At 39.3% G+C, this 17,555-nt stretch overlaps 1 protein-coding gene across 5 annotated transcripts in view; it reads left to right on the top strand.

The window, feature by feature from the left end:
• Nucleotides 1-17,555, top strand: part of vps8 (VPS8 subunit of CORVET complex) — a 228,787-nt gene that overhangs the window by 20,396 nt on the left and 190,836 nt on the right. For 4 of the 5 annotated variants that reach the window (XM_088421847.1, XM_088421845.1, XM_088421844.1 and 1 more), the window contains exons 2-3: nucleotides 7,273-7,341; nucleotides 8,797-8,927. The exons of the other annotated variant lie outside the window; for it this stretch is intronic. In XM_088421847.1, coding sequence (XP_088277973.1) covers nucleotides 7,273-7,341; nucleotides 8,797-8,927 — 200 coding nt within the window. The remainder of the gene's footprint in view (nucleotides 1-7,272; nucleotides 7,342-8,796; nucleotides 8,928-17,555) is intronic. 5 annotated transcript variants of the gene reach the window in all.

Here is a 17,555-nt window from a genome sequence, read left to right as displayed (position 1 = left end):
TTGAAGGCGATTGAGTAAAGCGTTTAGGAGAAACAAGGAGCAGTTTGGGACCTGCAAACGTGCAAAAATGGGCCAAAAATGCACATTCAAAAATTCATAACTCTTTTTCTGTACATCTGAGCACATGGCTCATGCTGACTTTTTTGTAGCTCTCTAGGTCCTACATATGCCTAAAAATTTACGTAGCTCTAGGTCAAACGGGCCGGGACTAGGTGCACTTTTTCGACCTTAGGTGGCGCTGCAGAGCCATTTTTTTTTGCATTGTTTTGGTAAACACAAAAATATCAAATTTTTCACCGGACCTGACAAATGTGGAAATTTTGGTGACTTTTCGTGCATGTTTAGGCCCTCAAAAATGGAAAAGCGCTGCACAGTAAATAATAATAATAATAACTAGAGCTGCAAGCAGCTATAAAGGGCCCTCGCAGACCTGTGCACGTTGGGGTATGAACAGGTTGGGGTATGAACAAGGAGTATGAACGATGAAATAGTAGTTGTAGATGTTTTCAGTGCAGGATTCTTACCAAATATGTAAAATTTAGACAAGGTGGGACAATGTGGGTGGAGTTACTGCAGCTTTTATTGTTCCAATTTTGTGACTTTCAATGCCATATAGGCCACAGCCACTGTCGAAACATCGTAGTGATTTGTGGAGGGCATAAGGCATGGCCACTGGCTTTTCAGAAAACATTTAAGGGATATCACTTCAAGGGGCTCAGCAGAGTACATAAAAACATTAAGGATTTGCTATATTTTTTGCTGCCATTAGGTGGCGCTCGTACTATGATAAAAATAGGCTTGTAGGTGTGTTTCACATTGGACTCCCATCCCATATATGAAGTTTTGCAAACATCAGATCATCTAGGTCCAATTACAGCAACTTTTACCGTTTTGGCGAGACATCGGATTTTGAGTTTGCATAGAGGCCACGCCCTTTAATGAAAAGTCATAAAAGTTGAGAACCTTAATGTTCCAATGTGTCATAGCTTTTCTGACCATTTTTGAGTTCATTTAGTCAAACAGGCATTTCAGAGTACATAAAAGTATAAAAAATGTGATTTTTGTCCGCCACTGGGTGGCGCTGAAAATGATTTGAAAGTTTATCACATAGCTGTATTATTGCATGACTTTTAAAGGCCCAGGAAAGTTTCAGATGGTTTGAAGCTGTCATAGCTGAGTTAATAATATTTTTGTCACTCTTGGCGAAGGAAATATTAAACATAATTTGAAGCTCCGCCCCCATCTTTTATGTCAAGAGATCTTCACGATATTTGGGCTATGTGTGCCCCTCAGTTGGATAATGATTCATGCCAAAGTTGAAGGTAATGGGGTGAATCGTTTAAGAGAAAAAGGCACTAGTTTGAGACCAGCTAATGTCTAAGAATGGGACAAAACTTTAATTAAAAAAATTCTTAACAATTTTTCTGTACATCCTAGCACATCACTTCTATTGACTTTTTTGTAGGTCTTGCAGTCCTTCATTTGCCTACAAAGTTTCATAGCTGTAGGTCAAACCAAACAGGATTGACTGTAATCTTTCGACCAATGACATTTTTTGCAGCCACTAGGTGGCACTAGCTTTAAACTGGAATATATTTTTGTCGATATGTTCAGGAGAATATTTTTATCCAATGTGTGAAATTGTGAGAAGATCAGATCATCTGGGTCAAATTACAGCAACTTTTACTGGACAGATAAAGCTTCGGAATGAAAATGGTCGTAGAGGCCACGCCCATTATCGAAACTTCGTAAAATTTGGTGGAGGTCATCAAGGCTGTTTAGAGGCTTTTCAGACTTAATTTCAGCGATATTACTTCAAAAGGCTCAGCTAAACACTTAAAAACGTTTAAAAAATGTTATATTTTTGGCTGCCACTAGGTGGCGCTCGCACTATAACAAAAAATACATTGATAGGTGTATTCCGCATTGGAAACCCATCAAATATATGAAGTTTAGAAAAGATAAGACCATCTGGGACCAAACACAGCAACTTTGTTCGTTTTGGCGAGACATCAGACTGACATTTTTGTTTGCCACTAGATGGCCTTATAAGCAATTGAAGATTTTTTTAAACACTTGTGTTAAGGGCTTGAGTCTCCATGTGTCTGTGAAGTTTCAAATTTTTCCAAGCTTGGAAAGCTGAGTTATAAAGATTTGTTTCACATGTGGAAAAGTAATCATCAAAGGCATAATATGAAGGCCCGCCCCCACCATATTTGATTGCGGATCGTCACGAAAATTTGAACAATTGTGCCTCAGAGTCAGATAAAACATCACAGCAAATTTGAAGTCGATCGGGTCAAGCGTTTGGGAGAAAAAAGGAGCAGTTCGGGACCTGCAAATGAGCAAAAACGGGCTAAAGGTGCACCTTCAAAAATTCATAACTCTCTTTCTGTACATCTGAGCACATGGCTCGCGTTGACTTTTTTGTAGAGGTCGAGGTCCTACATAAGGCTACAAATTTTTGGAGCTCTAGGTCAAACGGGCCGGGAGTGAGAGGCTATTTTCCACTCATAAGGCCATTTTGGGGCCAATTACAGCCACTTTTTTCATTTTGGCGAGTCATCTGACTTTGAGGTGGCGTGCAGACTACGCCCATTATCGAAATGTCGTAAAATTTTAAAACCTTAATATTCCATGTCTTAATGATATTCTGACCAATTTTCATTTGTTTTACTCAAACAGACTGAGCACAATACATAAAAGTGTAAAAAATAACATTTTAATCAACCACTAGGCGGCGCTAGTAGGTATTTAAAAAAACTTTTTTCAAAGGTGTTAAAGACATAAGTTTCCATGTATCTATGAAGTTTTAGATTTTTTTAAGCTAGTACAACAAAGTTATTAAGGTTTATGTCACTCTTGGCGAAGGAAAAATTGAACACATAATTTGAAGCCACGCCCCTATCATATATGTCAGCGGATCTGCACCAAATTTTGCCCACTTGTGCCCCTATGTGTGAATATGGACCACAGCAAATTTGAAGGTGATTGAGTAAAGCATTTAGGAGAAACAAGGAGCAGTTTGGGACCTACAAACGTGCAAAAATGGGCCAAAAATGCACATTCAAAAATTCATAACTCTTTTTCTGTACATCTGAGCACATGGCTCGCGCTGACTTTTTTGTAGGTCTCTAGGTCCTACATATGCCTAAAAATTTTGGTAGCTCTAGGTCAAACGGGCCGGGACCAGGTGCACTTTTTCGACCTTAGGTGGCGCTGCAGAGCCATTTTTTTTGCATTGTTTTGGGAAACACAAAATTATCAAATTTTTCACCGGGCCCGACAAATGTGCAAATTTTGGTGACTTTTCGTGCATGTTTAGGCCTTCAAAAATGGAAAAGCGCTGCACAGTAAATAATAATAATAATAATAATAATAATAATAACTAGAGCTGCAAGCAGCTATAAAGGGCCCTCGCAGACCTGTGCAGGTTGGGGTATGAACAGGTCGGGGTATGAACAAGGACTATGAACAATGAAATAGTAGTTGTAGATGACTTCAGTGCAGGACTCTTATCAAATATGTAAAATTTAGACAAGGTGGGACAATGTGGGTGGAGTTACTGCAGCTTTTATTGTTCCAATTTAGTGACTTTCAATGCCATATAGGCCACACCCACTGTCGAAACATCGTACTGATTTGTGGAGGGCATAAGGCATGGCCACTGGCTTTTCAGAAAACATTTAAGGGATATCACTTCAAGGGGCTCAGCAGAGTACATAAAAACATTAAGGATTTGCCTTATTTTTTGCTGCCACTAGGTGGCGCTCGTACTATGATAAAAAATAGGCTTGTAGGTGTGTTTCACATTGGACTCCCATCCCATATATGAAGTTTTGCAAACATCAGATCATCTAGGTCCAATTACAGCAACTTTCACCGTTTTGGGGAGACATCAGACTTTGAGTTTGCATAGAGGCCACGCCCTTTAATGAAAAGTCATAAAAGTTGAGAACCTTAATGTTCCAATGTGTCCTAGCTTTTCTGACCATTTTTTAGTTCATTTAGTCAAACAGGCATTTCACAGTACATAAAAGTATAAAAAATGAGATTTTTGTCCGCCACTGGGTGGCGCTGTAAATGATTTGAAAGTTTATCACATAGCTGTATTATTGCATGACTTTTAAAGTCCCAGGAAAGTTTCAGATGGTTTGAAGCCGTCATAGCTGAGTTATGAACATTTTTGTCACTCTTGGCGAAGGAAGTATTAAACATAATTTGAAGCTCCGCCCCCATCTTTTCTGTCAAGAGATCTTCACGATATTTGGACTATGTGTGCCCCTCAGTTGGATAATGATTCATGCCAAAGTTGAAGGTAATGGGGTGAATCGTTTAAGAGAAAAAGGCAGTAGTTTGAGACCAGCTAATGTCTAAGAATGGGACAAAACTGCACATTAAAAAAATTCTTAACAATTTTTCTGTACATCCTAGCACATCACTTTTATTGACTTTTTTGTAGGTCTTGCAGTCCTTCATTTGCCTACAAAGTTTCATAGCTGTAGGTCAAACCAAACAGGATTGACTGTAATCTTTCGACTAATGACATTTTTTGCAGCCACTAGGTGGCGCTAGCTTTAAACTGGAATATATTTTTGTCGATATGTTCAGGAGAATATTTTCATCCAATGTGTGAAATTGTGAGAAGATCAGATCATCTGGGTCAAATTACAGCAACTTTTACTGGACAGATAAAGCTTCGGAATGAAAATGGTCGTAGAGGCCACGCCCATTATCGAAACTTCGTAAAATTTGGTGGAGGTCAGCAGGGCTGTCTAGAAGCTTAGCAGACCTAATTTCAGCAATATTACATCAAAGGGCTCAGCCAAACACATAAAAACGTTTAAAAAATGCTATATTTTTGGCTGCCACTAGGTGGCGCTGGCACTATAACAAAAAATACGTTGATAGGTGTATTCCGCATTGGAAATCCATCAAATATATGAAGTTTAGAAAAGATAAGACCATCTGGGACCAAACACAGCAACTTTTTTCGTTTTGGCGAGACATCAGACTGACATTTTTGTTTGCCACTAGATGGCTTTATAAGCAATTGAATATTTTTTTAAACACTTGTGTTCAGGGCTTGAGTCTCCATGTGTCTGTGAAGTTTCAGATTTTTCTAAGCTTGTAAAGCTGAGTTATAAAGGTTTGTTTCACATGTGGCAAAGTAATCATCAAAGGCATAATATAAAGCCCCGCCCCCAACATATTTGATGGTGGATCATCACAAAAATTTGAACAATTGTGCCTCACAGTCAGATAAAACATCACAGCAAATTTGAAGTTGATCGGGTCAAGCGTTTGGGAGAAAAAAGGAGCAGTTCGGGACCTGCAAATGAGCAAAAACGGGCCAAAAGTGCACATTCAAAAATTCATAACTCTCTTTCTGTACATCTGAGCACATGGCTCGCGCTGACTTTGTTGTAGGGCTCGAGGTCCTACATAAGGCTACAAATTTTTGGAGCTCTAGGTCAAACGGGCCGGGAGTGAGAGGCTTTTTTCCACTCATAAGGCCATTTTGGGGCCAATTACAGCCACTTTTTTCGTTTTGGCGAGTCATCTGACTTTGAGGTGGCGTGCAGACTACGCCCATTATCGAAAAGTCGTAAAATTTTAAAACCTTAATATTCCATGTCTTAATGATATTCTGACCAATTTTCATTTGTTTTACTCAAACAGACTGAGCACAATACATGAAAGTGTAAAAAATGACATTTTAATCAACCACTAGGCGGCGCTAGTAGGTATTTAACAAAACTTTTTTTAAAGGTGTTAAAGACATAAGTTTCCATGTGTCTATGAAGTTTTAGATTTTTTTAAGCTAGTACATCAAAGTTATTAAGGTTTTTGTCCCTCTTGGCGAAGGAAAAATTGAACACATAAGTTGAAGCCACGCCCCTATCATATATGTCAGCGGATCTGCACGAAATTTTGCCCACTTGTGCCCCTATGTGTGAATATGGACCACAGCAAATTTGAAGGCGATTGAGTAAAGCGTTTAGGAGAAACAAGGAGCAGTTTGGGACCTGCAAACGTGCAAAAATGGGCCAAAAATGCACATTCAAAAATTCATAACTCTTTTTCTGTACATCTGAGCACATGGCTCGCGCTGACTTTTTTGTAGGTCTCTAGGTCCTACATATGCCTAAAAATTTTCGTAGCTCTAGGTCAAACGGGCCGGGACCAGGTGCACTTTTTCGACCTTAGGTGGCGCTGCAGAGCCATTTTTTTTGCATTTTTTTGGGAAACACAAAAATATCCAATTTTTCACCGGGCCCGACAAATGTGCAAATTTTGGTGACTTTTCGTGCATGTTTAGGCCCTCAAAAATGGAAAAGCGCTGCACAGTAAATAATAATAATAATAATAATAATAATAATAATAATAATAATAATAATAATAATCTGGAGAAAAACAAGAGGGCTCTCGCAGCGGTAGCTGCTCGGGCCCTAATAATCTGGAGAAAAACAAGAGGGCTCTCGCAGCGGTAGCTGCTCGGGCCCTAATAATAATAATAAGAATAATAATAAGAATAATAATCTGGAGAAAAACAAGAGGGCTCTCGCAGCGGTAGCTGCTCGGGCCCTAATAATAATAATCCGGAGAAAAACAAGAGGGCTCTCGCAGCGGTAGCTGCTCGGGCCCTAATAATAATAATAATCTTGAGAAAAACAAGAGGGCTCTCGCAGCGGTAGCTGCTCGGGCCCTAAAAACAAGAGATCACATCACATAGACTTGCTTGGGAGAAGGTGGAGTTGTATCACGAAAGTACAAAAATAAATAAACGCCATCACACGAGACAATAAGCATAATAATAATAATAATATTAATACAAAAAAAAAAATTCTGCTCGTACAGTGTCTTCAAAGAAGCCCATCTTTTCGCCCAAGTCAGTAGGACGCGATCCCCGGTACATTTCTGAGTGAATGTAACTAGCTATCTAATTGGAGACCAAATAGTCAATCTATGTACAGTACTTTTGCTTGCTCTGATTAACTGGCTTTGAGGCTCATTTGTAACGTGTGTGCCAAGCTGAGCGCAGAGAGCTACATTTTGGGTGAGAGAGGCAGGAGTATCGTGAACAACCAATGAGAAATTTTGAGCGAGCAAAATATTTTTCTCCTCAAAATCTTTCATTGCTCACTCACCAGTCTAGATTGATTGATTCAACCCAAGGATCGGTCAAATTTTTTGTTGAAATTTTCTCATATATTTTCAGAGTAAAACATGTATCTAACCATGTCTCTCTCACCACTGTTATTTTCTTAGATTGACGATAAGGAATTTGACATTCCCCAAGTTGACACACCTCCCACCTTGGAGAGCATCCTCAATGAGGTAATCTAATGTAATTTTTAATACTTAATTTCAGTCATACATTTATGTTCAATGAGGAAGAGCCTGCCATAAAGAGAAGATTGCATCTTGGAATAGGCACCATGGCCCAAAAATAAAACCAGTTTTTTTTTTTTTCATTCTTCTGAACGATTTAAGATTTTAATCAAAGTAATGAATCCAACAAACACTTATTCAAAGGTTTGATTCAATCAAAAAATCAAGCCTGTGCTAAATGTTCAGACAATATTGCTCACTGATTTTATAGTTTTCCTTGCAATGGACGAGAATTCTCGTCAACTACATTTTTTATTTTGAATGGATGGATGACATTCGTGGCCAGTGCTTCTTTTGAGCACTGTAGAGATTAACTGACCACCCATCCCTGGTATTCTGCCATTTGTGCCAAACCTCAATTTGGCAAGTTTTGAAATTGTTGATCATTTAAAAAGATTGAGCAAACCCCTTAACGTTCCATAATGAATGGTTAGTGAATAAGGTACAGTTGCTATATTTCTAACAAGCCAGGAGATTTACAACATCGCCCTGTCTACTTGTACATACATTTCTATACACCTTTAGAAAACTATCTGGAGATTTGAATGATGCCAAGCATTTTAAAATACAATCAGATCTACAGGCTCACTGTGCACTGAACTAAGACCAGCCACAAGCACACCAAAATGTGAAACTTGCCTTTCTAGTCTCATAGATTTCTGAGGAAAAGTCAAAAGACACGTCTAGTAAAATATTACAGAAAATAGTTCACCCGAATCCTTACATCCATAAATCCACGTTGTTTGCCGCTGCAAACTTAAAAAAAAGAAAGAAATCCATCAGATGCGCATTAATGCACAAATTTTCGATTTGAGCTTCAGTTAGCAGCCACACATTTGTCATGCTTTTTATACCAAAATAAAGCCTTGAAGTCGTGAAGTCATGAAATGACGTGTGTCAAGCAAGTGCCAAATGAGTCCCCAATTTGGAGTGTCGTTTCTAAGAAAATCATGTGACCAATGATAAACGAGGCCTCGGATTGTGCGGATGATGTTTTTTGTTAATTTCAATGTATCATTATTTCACAATAACACCTGAGACTGTGTAATATTTTGCAGGTCCTGCAAGGGTTTGTTCTAAGCCACAAGTTAGTTGGAGAATTAGTGAGAAAAGAATAATTGGCGTGTATTTGTGTAGATCAGCATTTTTTTTTCATTGTACCAATGAAGTCACATGTGTGTCCCTGGTTCAATCCCTCCAAATAGATTAACAATTTCATACTCATCTATATAATCATGAACATTATACTTAAATTATTTAGCACTTTTGCCATATTACTTTTTACAGAAGTTGTGTCCTGTACAAATGTTGTTTGCTTTCAAATACTTTGTAGCGAAAACAGAACTGTGTCCCTGTCGCTGACATTTTTTTTTTTCATTTTGTTTACCTCTGGGATGTCAGCCAGAGGAGGAGGATGAACCGTTTTTGGTGGAAGACACCTGCGTGCTGAATACTGAAAATATCGATGTTCATTCCTGCGATACTGCTTCTCTTGCCAGCTCTGATAGCGGAGACCCAGCTCATTTCAAACGGTATGCACGTCCGCACACACACGCACAGTATGGAGTGTAATACATTGTACATTGATATTCGGAATATATCCACCCATCCATTTTGTATAGCTGCTTATCCTCACTGACTTTCTGTTGCATATTCCAGCTGTCTTCAGGCAGTAGACAGGGGACACCCTGAACTGGTTGCCAGCCAATCGCAGGGCACACAGACAAACAACAATTCACACTCACAATCACACCGAAAGGACAATTTAGACCACAGGTGTCAAACTCAAGGCCCGGGGGCCAAACCCGGCCCGCCACATCATTTTATGTGGCCCGCGGAATGCTATTTATGACTTAAATATTCTGACTAAAATACCAAATTTTCACATTATCTTTAACTTTAAAAAGTTTTTTTAGGACACAACAAGCATTTTCTATGACTAATCACCCTTTTGAACAGTTTTAACTGGCCTCTGATTTTAAAACTAGGTACATGCGTGACAATCATATTTAAAATTGATTTAACTTCAGAGTCATAGCGGCCCTTCGACATAAACATGAAGTACACTTTGGCCCACGGATGAAACATGTTTGACACCCCTGATTTAGTCAGTCCAGTATATTTTCAATCCATGTTTTTGAAATGTGGTAGGAAGCCAGAGTGCTTGGAGGAAACCCACGCGGACACAGAGAGAACATGCAAACTCCACACAAGTAGGCTGGAATTAAACCCGGGACATTTAACCTGTGAAGCGGAAGCTCTAACCAGCCTTCCAACAAGCCACTCTATTCAGAATCAACTGTTGTATTAAGATATTGTATTATGATATATCATCAGTCTCCATCCAGTCAGGGTTCCGATTGAATTTAGCAAATGTGGCTGAGAGCCCTCTAGTTTTTCTCCAGATTATTATTATTATTATTAGGGCCCGAGCAGCTACCGCTGCGAGAGCTCTCTTGTTTTTCTCCAGATTATTGTTATTTTTAGGGCCCGAGTGACGACTGCTGCGAGGTCCCTATTGTTCTTGTCCAGATTAATATTATTATTAGGGCCCGAGCAGCGACTGCTGCCAGGTCCCTATTATTCCTGTCCAGATTATTAGGGCTCGAGCAGCGACCGCTGCCAGGTCCCTTTTGTTCCTGTCCAGATTATTATTATTGGTATTATTATTATTATTTACATATTTAGTGTGTATTTTGTTTTCATTTATTAGGGCCCAAGCAGCTACAGCTGCGAGAGCCCTCTAGTTTTTCTCCAGATAATTATTATTATTATTAGGGCCCGAGCAGCTACCGCAGCGAGAGCCCTCTTGTTTTTCTCCACATTATTAGGGCCTGAGCAGCTACCGCTGCGAGAGCCCTCTTGTTTTTCTCCACATTATTATTTAGGCCCGAGCAACTACCGCTGCGAGAGCCCTCTTGTTTTTCTACAGATTATTAGGGCCCGAGCAGCTACCGCTGCGAGAGCCCTCTTGTTTTTCTCCAGATTATTATTAGGGCCCGAGCAGCTACCGCTGCGAGAGCCCGCTTGTTTTTCTCCAGATTCTTCTTCTTCTTCTTCTTCTTATTATTATTATTATTATTAGGGCCCGAGCAGCTACCGCTGCGAGAGCCCTCTTGTTTTTCTCCGGATTATTATTATTATTATTATTATTATTATTAGGGCCCGAGCAGCTACCGCTGCGAGAGCCCTCTTGTTTTTCTCCAGATTATTATTATTATTTACTGTGCAGCGCTTTTCCATTTTTGAGGGCCTAAACATGCACGAAAAGTCACCAAAATTTGCACATTTGTCGGGCCCGGTGAAAAATTGGATATTTTTGTGTTTCCCAAAACAATGCAAAAAAAATGGCTCTGCAGCGCCACCTAAGGTCGAAAAAGTGCACCTGGTCCCGGCCCGTTTGACCTAGAGCTACGAAAATTTTTAGGCATATGTAGGACCTAGAGACCTACAAAAAAGTCAGCGTGAGCCATGTGCTCAGATGTACAGAAAAAGAGTTATGAATTTTTGAATGTGCATTTTTGGCCCATTTTTGCACGTTTGCAGGTCCCAAACTGCTCCTTGTTTCTCCTAAACGCTTTACTCAATCGCCTTCAAATTTGCTGTGGTCCATATTCACACATAGGGGCACAAGTGGGCAAAATTTGGTGCAGATCTGCTGAAATATATGATAGGGGCGTGGCTTCAAATTATGTGTTCAATTTTTCCTTCGCCAAGAGGAACAAAAACCTTAATAACTTTGATGTACTAGCTTAAAAAAATCTAAAACTTCAGGGACACATGGAAACTTATGTCTTTAACACCTTTAAAAAAAGTTTTTTAAAATACCTACTAGCCCCGTCTAGTGGTTGATTAAAATGTCATTTTTTACACTTTCATGTATTGTGCTCAGTCTGTTTGAGTAAAACAAATGAAAATTGGTCAGAATATCAATAAGACATGGAATATTAAGGTTTCAAAATTTTATGACTTTCCGATAATGGGCATAGTCTGCACGCCACCTCAAAGTCAGATGACTCGCCAAAACGAAAAAAGTGGCTGTAATTGGCCCCAAAATGGCCTTATGAGTGGAAAATAGCCTCTCACTCCCGGCCCGTTTGACCTAGAGCTCCAAAAATTTGTAGCCTTATGTAGGACCTCGAGCCCTACAAAAAAGTCAGCGCGAGCCATGTGCTCAGATGTACACAAAGAGAGTTATGAATTTTTGAATGTGCACTTTTGGCCCGTTTTTGCTCATTTGCAGGTCCCGAACTGCTTCTTTTTTCTCCCAAACGCTTGACCCGATCGACTTCAAATTTGCTGTGATGTTTTATCTGACTGTGAGGCAAGATTGTTCAAATTTTTGTGATGATCCGCCATCAAATATGTTGGGGGCGGGGCTTTATATTTTGCCTTTGATGATTACTTTGCCACATGTGAAACAAACCTTTATAACTCAGCTTTCCAAGCTTAGAAAAATCTGAAACTTCACAGACACATGAAGATTTAAACCCTTAACAAATGTGTTTAAAAAAATCTTAAATTGCTTATAAGGCCACCTAGTGGCAAACAAAAGTGTCAGTCTGATTTCTCGCGAAAACGAACAAAGTTGCTGTATTTGGACCCAGATGGTCTCATCTTTTCTAAACATTACATATTTGATGGGTTTCCAATGCAGAACACACCTATCAGCGTATTTTTTGTTATAGTGCGAGCGCCACCTAGTGGCAGCCAAAAATATAGCATTTTTTAAACGTTTTTATGTGTTTAGCTGAGCCCTTTGAAGTAATATCGCTGAAATTAAGTCTGAAAATCCTCTAGACAGGCCTGCTGACTTCCACCAAATTTTACGCATTTTCGATAATGGGCGTGGCCTCTACGACCATTTTCATTCCGAAGCTTTATCTGTCCAGTAAAAGTTGTTGTAATTTGACCCAGATGATCTGATCTTCTCACAATTTCACATATTGGATGAAAATATTCTCCTGAACATATCGACAAAAATATATTCCAGTTTTAAGCTAGCGCCACCTAGTGGCTGCAAAAAATGTAATTAGTCGAATGATTACAGTCAATCCTGTTTGGTTTGACCTACAGCTATGAAACTTTGTATGCCAATGAAGGACTGTAAGACCTACAAAAAAGTCAATAGAAGTGATGTGCAAGGATGTACAGAAAAATTGTTATGAATTTTTTTAATGTGCAGTTTTGTCCCATTCTTAGACATTAGCTGGTCTCAAACTAGTGCCTTTTTCTCTTAAACGATTCACCCCATTACCTTCAACTTTGGCATGAATCATTATCCAACTGATGGACACACATAGTCCAAATATCGTGAAGATCTCTTGACATAAAAGATGGGGGCGGAGCTTCAAATTATTTTTTATATTTTCTTCGCCAAGAGTGACAAAAATCTTAATAACTCATCTATGACAGCTTCAAACCATCTGAAACTTTCCTGGGACTTTAAAAGTCATGCAATAATACAGCTATGTGATAAAATTTCAAATCATTTACAGCGCCACCCAGTGGCGGACAAAAATCTCATTTTTTATACTTTTATGTACTGTGAAATGCCTGTTTGACTAAATGAACTCAAAAATGGTCAGAAAAGCTATGACACATTGGAACATTAAGGTTCTCAACTTTTATGACTTTTCATTAAAGGGCGTGGCCTCTATGCAAACTCAAAGTCTGATGTCTCCCCAAAACGATAAAAGTTGCTGTAATTGGACCTAGATGATCTGATGTTTGCAAAACTTCATATATGGGATGGGAGTCCAGTGTGAAACACAACTACAAGCCTATTTTTTTATCATAGTACGAGCGCCACCTAATGGCAGCAAAAAATATAGCAAATCCTTAATGTTTTTATGTACTCTGCTTAGCCCCTTGAAGTGATATCCCTTAAATGTTTTCTGAAAAGCCAGTGGCCATGCCTTATGCCCTCCACAAATCAGTACGATGTTTCGACAGTGGGTGTGGCCTAGATGGCATTGAAAGTCACAAAATTGGAACAATTAAAGCTGCAGTAACTCCACCAACATTGTCCCACCTTGTCTAAATTTTACATATTTGGTAATAGTCCTGCACTGAAGTGATCTACAACTAATTTTTCATCATTCATAGTCCTTGTTCATACCTCGACCTGTTCATACCCCAACGTGCACAGGTCTGCGAGGGCCCTTTATAGCTGCTTGCAGCTCTAGTTATTATTATTATTATTTACTGTGCAGCGCTTTTCCATTTTTGAGGGCCTAAACATGCACGAAAAGTCACCAAAATTTGCACATTTGTCGGGCCCGGTGAAAAATTGGATATTTTTGTGTTTCCCAAAACAATGCAAAAAAAATGGCTCTGCAGCGCCACCTAAGGTCGAAAAAGTGCACCTGGTCCCGGCCCGTTTGACCTAGAGCTACGAAAATTTTTAGGCATATGTAAGTTCTAGAGACATACAAAAAAGTCAGCGTGAGCCATGTGCTCAGATGTACAGAGAAAGAGTTATGAATTTTTGAATGTGCATTTTTGGCCCATTTTTGCACGTTTGCGGGTCCCAAACTGCTCCTTGTTTCTCCTAAACGCTTTACTCAATCGCCTTCAAATTTGCTGTGGTCCATACACACACATAGGGGCACAAGTGGGCAAAATTTGGTGCAGATCCGCTGACATATATGATAGGGGCGTGGCTTCAAATTATGTGTTCAATTTTTCCTTCGCCAAGAGGAACAAAAACCTTAATAACTTTGATGTACTAGCTTAAAAAAATCTAAAACTTCAGGGACACATGGAAACTTATGTCTTTAACACCTTTGAAAAAAGTTTTTTTAAATACCTACTAGCGCCGCCTAGTGGTTGATTAAAATGTCATTTTTTACACTTTCATGTATTGTGCTCAGTCTGTTTGAGTAAAACAAATGAAAATTGGTCAGAATATCATTAAGATATTGAATATTAAGGTTTTAAAATTTTACGACTTTTCGATAATGGGCGTAGTCTGCACGCCACCTCAAAGTCAGATGACTCGCCAAAACGAAAAAAGTGGCTGTAATTGGCTCCAAAATGGCCTTTTGAGTGGAAAATAGCCTCTCACTCCCGGCCCGTTTGACCTAGAGCTCCAAAAATTTGTAGCCTTATGTAGGACCTTGAGCCCTACAAAAAAGTCAGCGCGAGCCATGTGCTCAGATGTACAGAAAGAGAGTTATGAATTTTTGAATGTGCACTTTTGGCCCGTTTTTGCTCATTTGCAGGTCCCGAACTGCTCCTTTTTTCTCCCAAACGCTTGACCTGATCGACTTCAAATTTGCTGTGATGTTTAATCTGACTGTGAGGCACAATTGTTCAAATTTTTGTGATGATCCGCCATCAAATATGTTGGGGGCGGGGCTTTATATTATGCCTTTGATGATTACTTTGTCACATGTGAAACAAACCTTTATAACTCAGCTTTACAAGCTTAGAAAAATCTGAAACTTCACAGACACATGGAGACTCAAGCCCTTAACACATGTGTTTACAAAAATCTTCAATTGCTTATAAGGCCATCTAGTGACAAACAAAAATGTCAGTCTGATGTCTCGCCAAAACGAACAAAGTTGCTGTGTTTGGTCCCAGATGGTCTTATCTTGTCTAAACTTCATATATTTGATGGGTTTTCAATGCGGAATACACCTATCAACGTATTTTTTGTTATAGTGCGAGCGCCACCTAGTGGCAGCCAAAAATATAGCATTTTTTAAACGTTTTTATGTGTTTAGCTGAGCCCTTTGAAGTAATATCGCTGAAATTAAGTCTGAAAAGCCTCTAGACAGCCTTGCTGACCTCCACCAAATTTTACGAAGTTTCGATAATGGGCGTGGCCTCTACGACCATTTTCATTCCGAAACTTTATCTGTGCAGTAAAAGTTGCTTTAATTTGACCCAGATGATCTGATCTTCTCACAATTTCACACATTGGATGAAAATATTCTCCTGAACATATCGACAAAAATATATTCCAGTTTAAGGCTAGCGCCACCTAGTGGCTGCAAAAAATGTCATTAGTCGAAAGATTACAGTCAATCCTGTTTGGTTTGATCTACAGCTATGAAAATTTGTAGGCAAATGAAGGACTGTAAGACCTACAAAAAAGTCAATAGAAGTGATGTGCTAGGATGTACAGAAAAATTGTTATGAATTTTTTTAATTTGCAGTTTTGTCCCATTCTTAGACATTAGCTGGTCTCAAACTTGTGCCTTTTTCTCTTAAACGATTCACCCCATTACCTTCAACTTTGGCATGAATCATTATCCAACTGAGGGGCACACATAGTCCAAATATCGTGAAGATCTCTTGACATAAAAGATGGGGGCGGAGCTTCAAATTATGTTTAATACTTCCTTTGCCAAGAGTGACAAAAATCTTAATAACTCAGCTATGACAGCTTCAAACCATCTGAAACTTTCCTGGGCCTTTAAAAGTCATGCAATAATACAGCTATGTCATAAACTTTCAAATCATTTACAGCGCCACCCAGTGGCGGACAAAAATCTCATTTTTTATACTTTTATGTACTGTGAAATGCCTGTTTGACTAAATGAACTAAAAAATGGTCAGAAAAGCTATGACACATTGGAACATTAAGGTTCTCAACTTTTATGACTTTTCATTAAAGGGCGTGGCTTCTATGCAAACTCAAAGGCTGATGTCTCCCCAAAACGGTAAAAGTTGCTGTAATTGGACCTAGATGATCTGATGTTTGCAAAACTTCATATATGGGATGGGAGTCCAATGTGAAACACACTTACAAGCCTATTTTTTTTCATAGTACGAGCGCCACCTAGTGGCAGCAAAAAATATAGCAAATCCCTAATGTTTTTATGTACTCTGCTGAGCCCCTTGAAGTGATATCCTTTAAATGTTTTCTGAAAAGCCAGTGGCCATGCCTTATGCCCTCCACAAATGAGTATGATGTTTCCACAGTGGGTGTGGCCCATACGGCATTGAGAGTCACAAAACTGTAACAATAAAAGCTGCAGTAACTCAACCCAAATTGTCCCACCTTGTCTAAATTTTACATATTTGGTAAGAGTCCTGCACTGAAGTCATCTACAACTAAGTTTTCATCGTTCATACTCCTTGTTCATACCCCGACCTGTTCATACCCCAACGTGCGCAGGTCTGCGAGGGCCTTTTATAGCTGCTTGCAGCTCTAGCTATTATTATTTTTTACTGTGCAGCGCTTTTCCATTTTTGAGGGCCTAAACATGCACGAAAAGTCACCAAAATTTGCACATTTGTCGGGCCCAGTGAAAAATTTGAAATTTTTGTGTTTCCCAAAACAATGCAAAAAAAATGGCTCTGCAGCGCCACCTAAGGTCGAAAAAGTGCACCTGGTCCCAGCCCGTTTGACCTAGAGCTACGAAACTTTTTAGGCATATGTAGGACCTAGAGACCTACGAAAAAGTCAGCGCGAGCCATGTGCTCAGATGTACAGAAAAAGAGTTATGAATTTTTGAATGTGCATTTTTGGCCCATTTTTGCACGTTTGCAGGTCCCAAACTGCTCCTTGTTTCTCCTAAACGCTTTACTCAATCGCCTTCAAATTTGCTGTGGTCTATATTCACACATAGGGGCACAACTGGGCAAAATTTGGTGCAGATCTGCTGACATATATGATAGGGCCGTGGCTTCAAATTATGTGTTCAATTTTTCCTTCGCCAAAAGTGACATAAACCTTAATAATTTTGATGTACTAGCTTAAAAAAATCTAAAACGTCATATACAGATGGAAACTTATGTCTTTAACACCTTTGAAAAAAGTTTTTTTAAATACCATCTAGCACTGCCTAGTGGTTGATTAAAATGTCTTTTTTTACACTTTCATGTATTGTGCTCAGTCTGTTTAAGTAAAATAACTGAAAATTGGTCAGAAGACCATTAAGACATGGAATATTAAGGTTTTAAAATTTTATGACTTTTCGATAATGGGCGTGGTCTGCACGCCACCTCAAAGTCAGATGACTCGCCAAAACGAAAAAAGTGGCTGTAATTGGCCCCAAAATGGCCTTATGAGTGGAAAATAGCCTCTCACTCCCGGCCCGTTTGACCTAGAGCTGCAAAAATTTGAAACCTTATGTAGGACCTCCAGCCCTACAAAAAAGTCAGCGTGAGCCATATGCTCAGATGTACAGAAAGAGAGTTAT

This window comes from Hippichthys cyanospilos, chromosome 8 (genome assembly GCF_059441005.1).
Source record: "Hippichthys cyanospilos isolate Australia breed blue-spotted pipefish chromosome 8, RoL_Hcya_1.0, whole genome shotgun sequence".
Taxonomy (NCBI): domain Eukaryota; kingdom Metazoa; phylum Chordata; class Actinopteri; order Syngnathiformes; family Syngnathidae; genus Hippichthys; species Hippichthys cyanospilos.
This window is presented reverse-complemented; position numbering and strand designations above follow the sequence as displayed.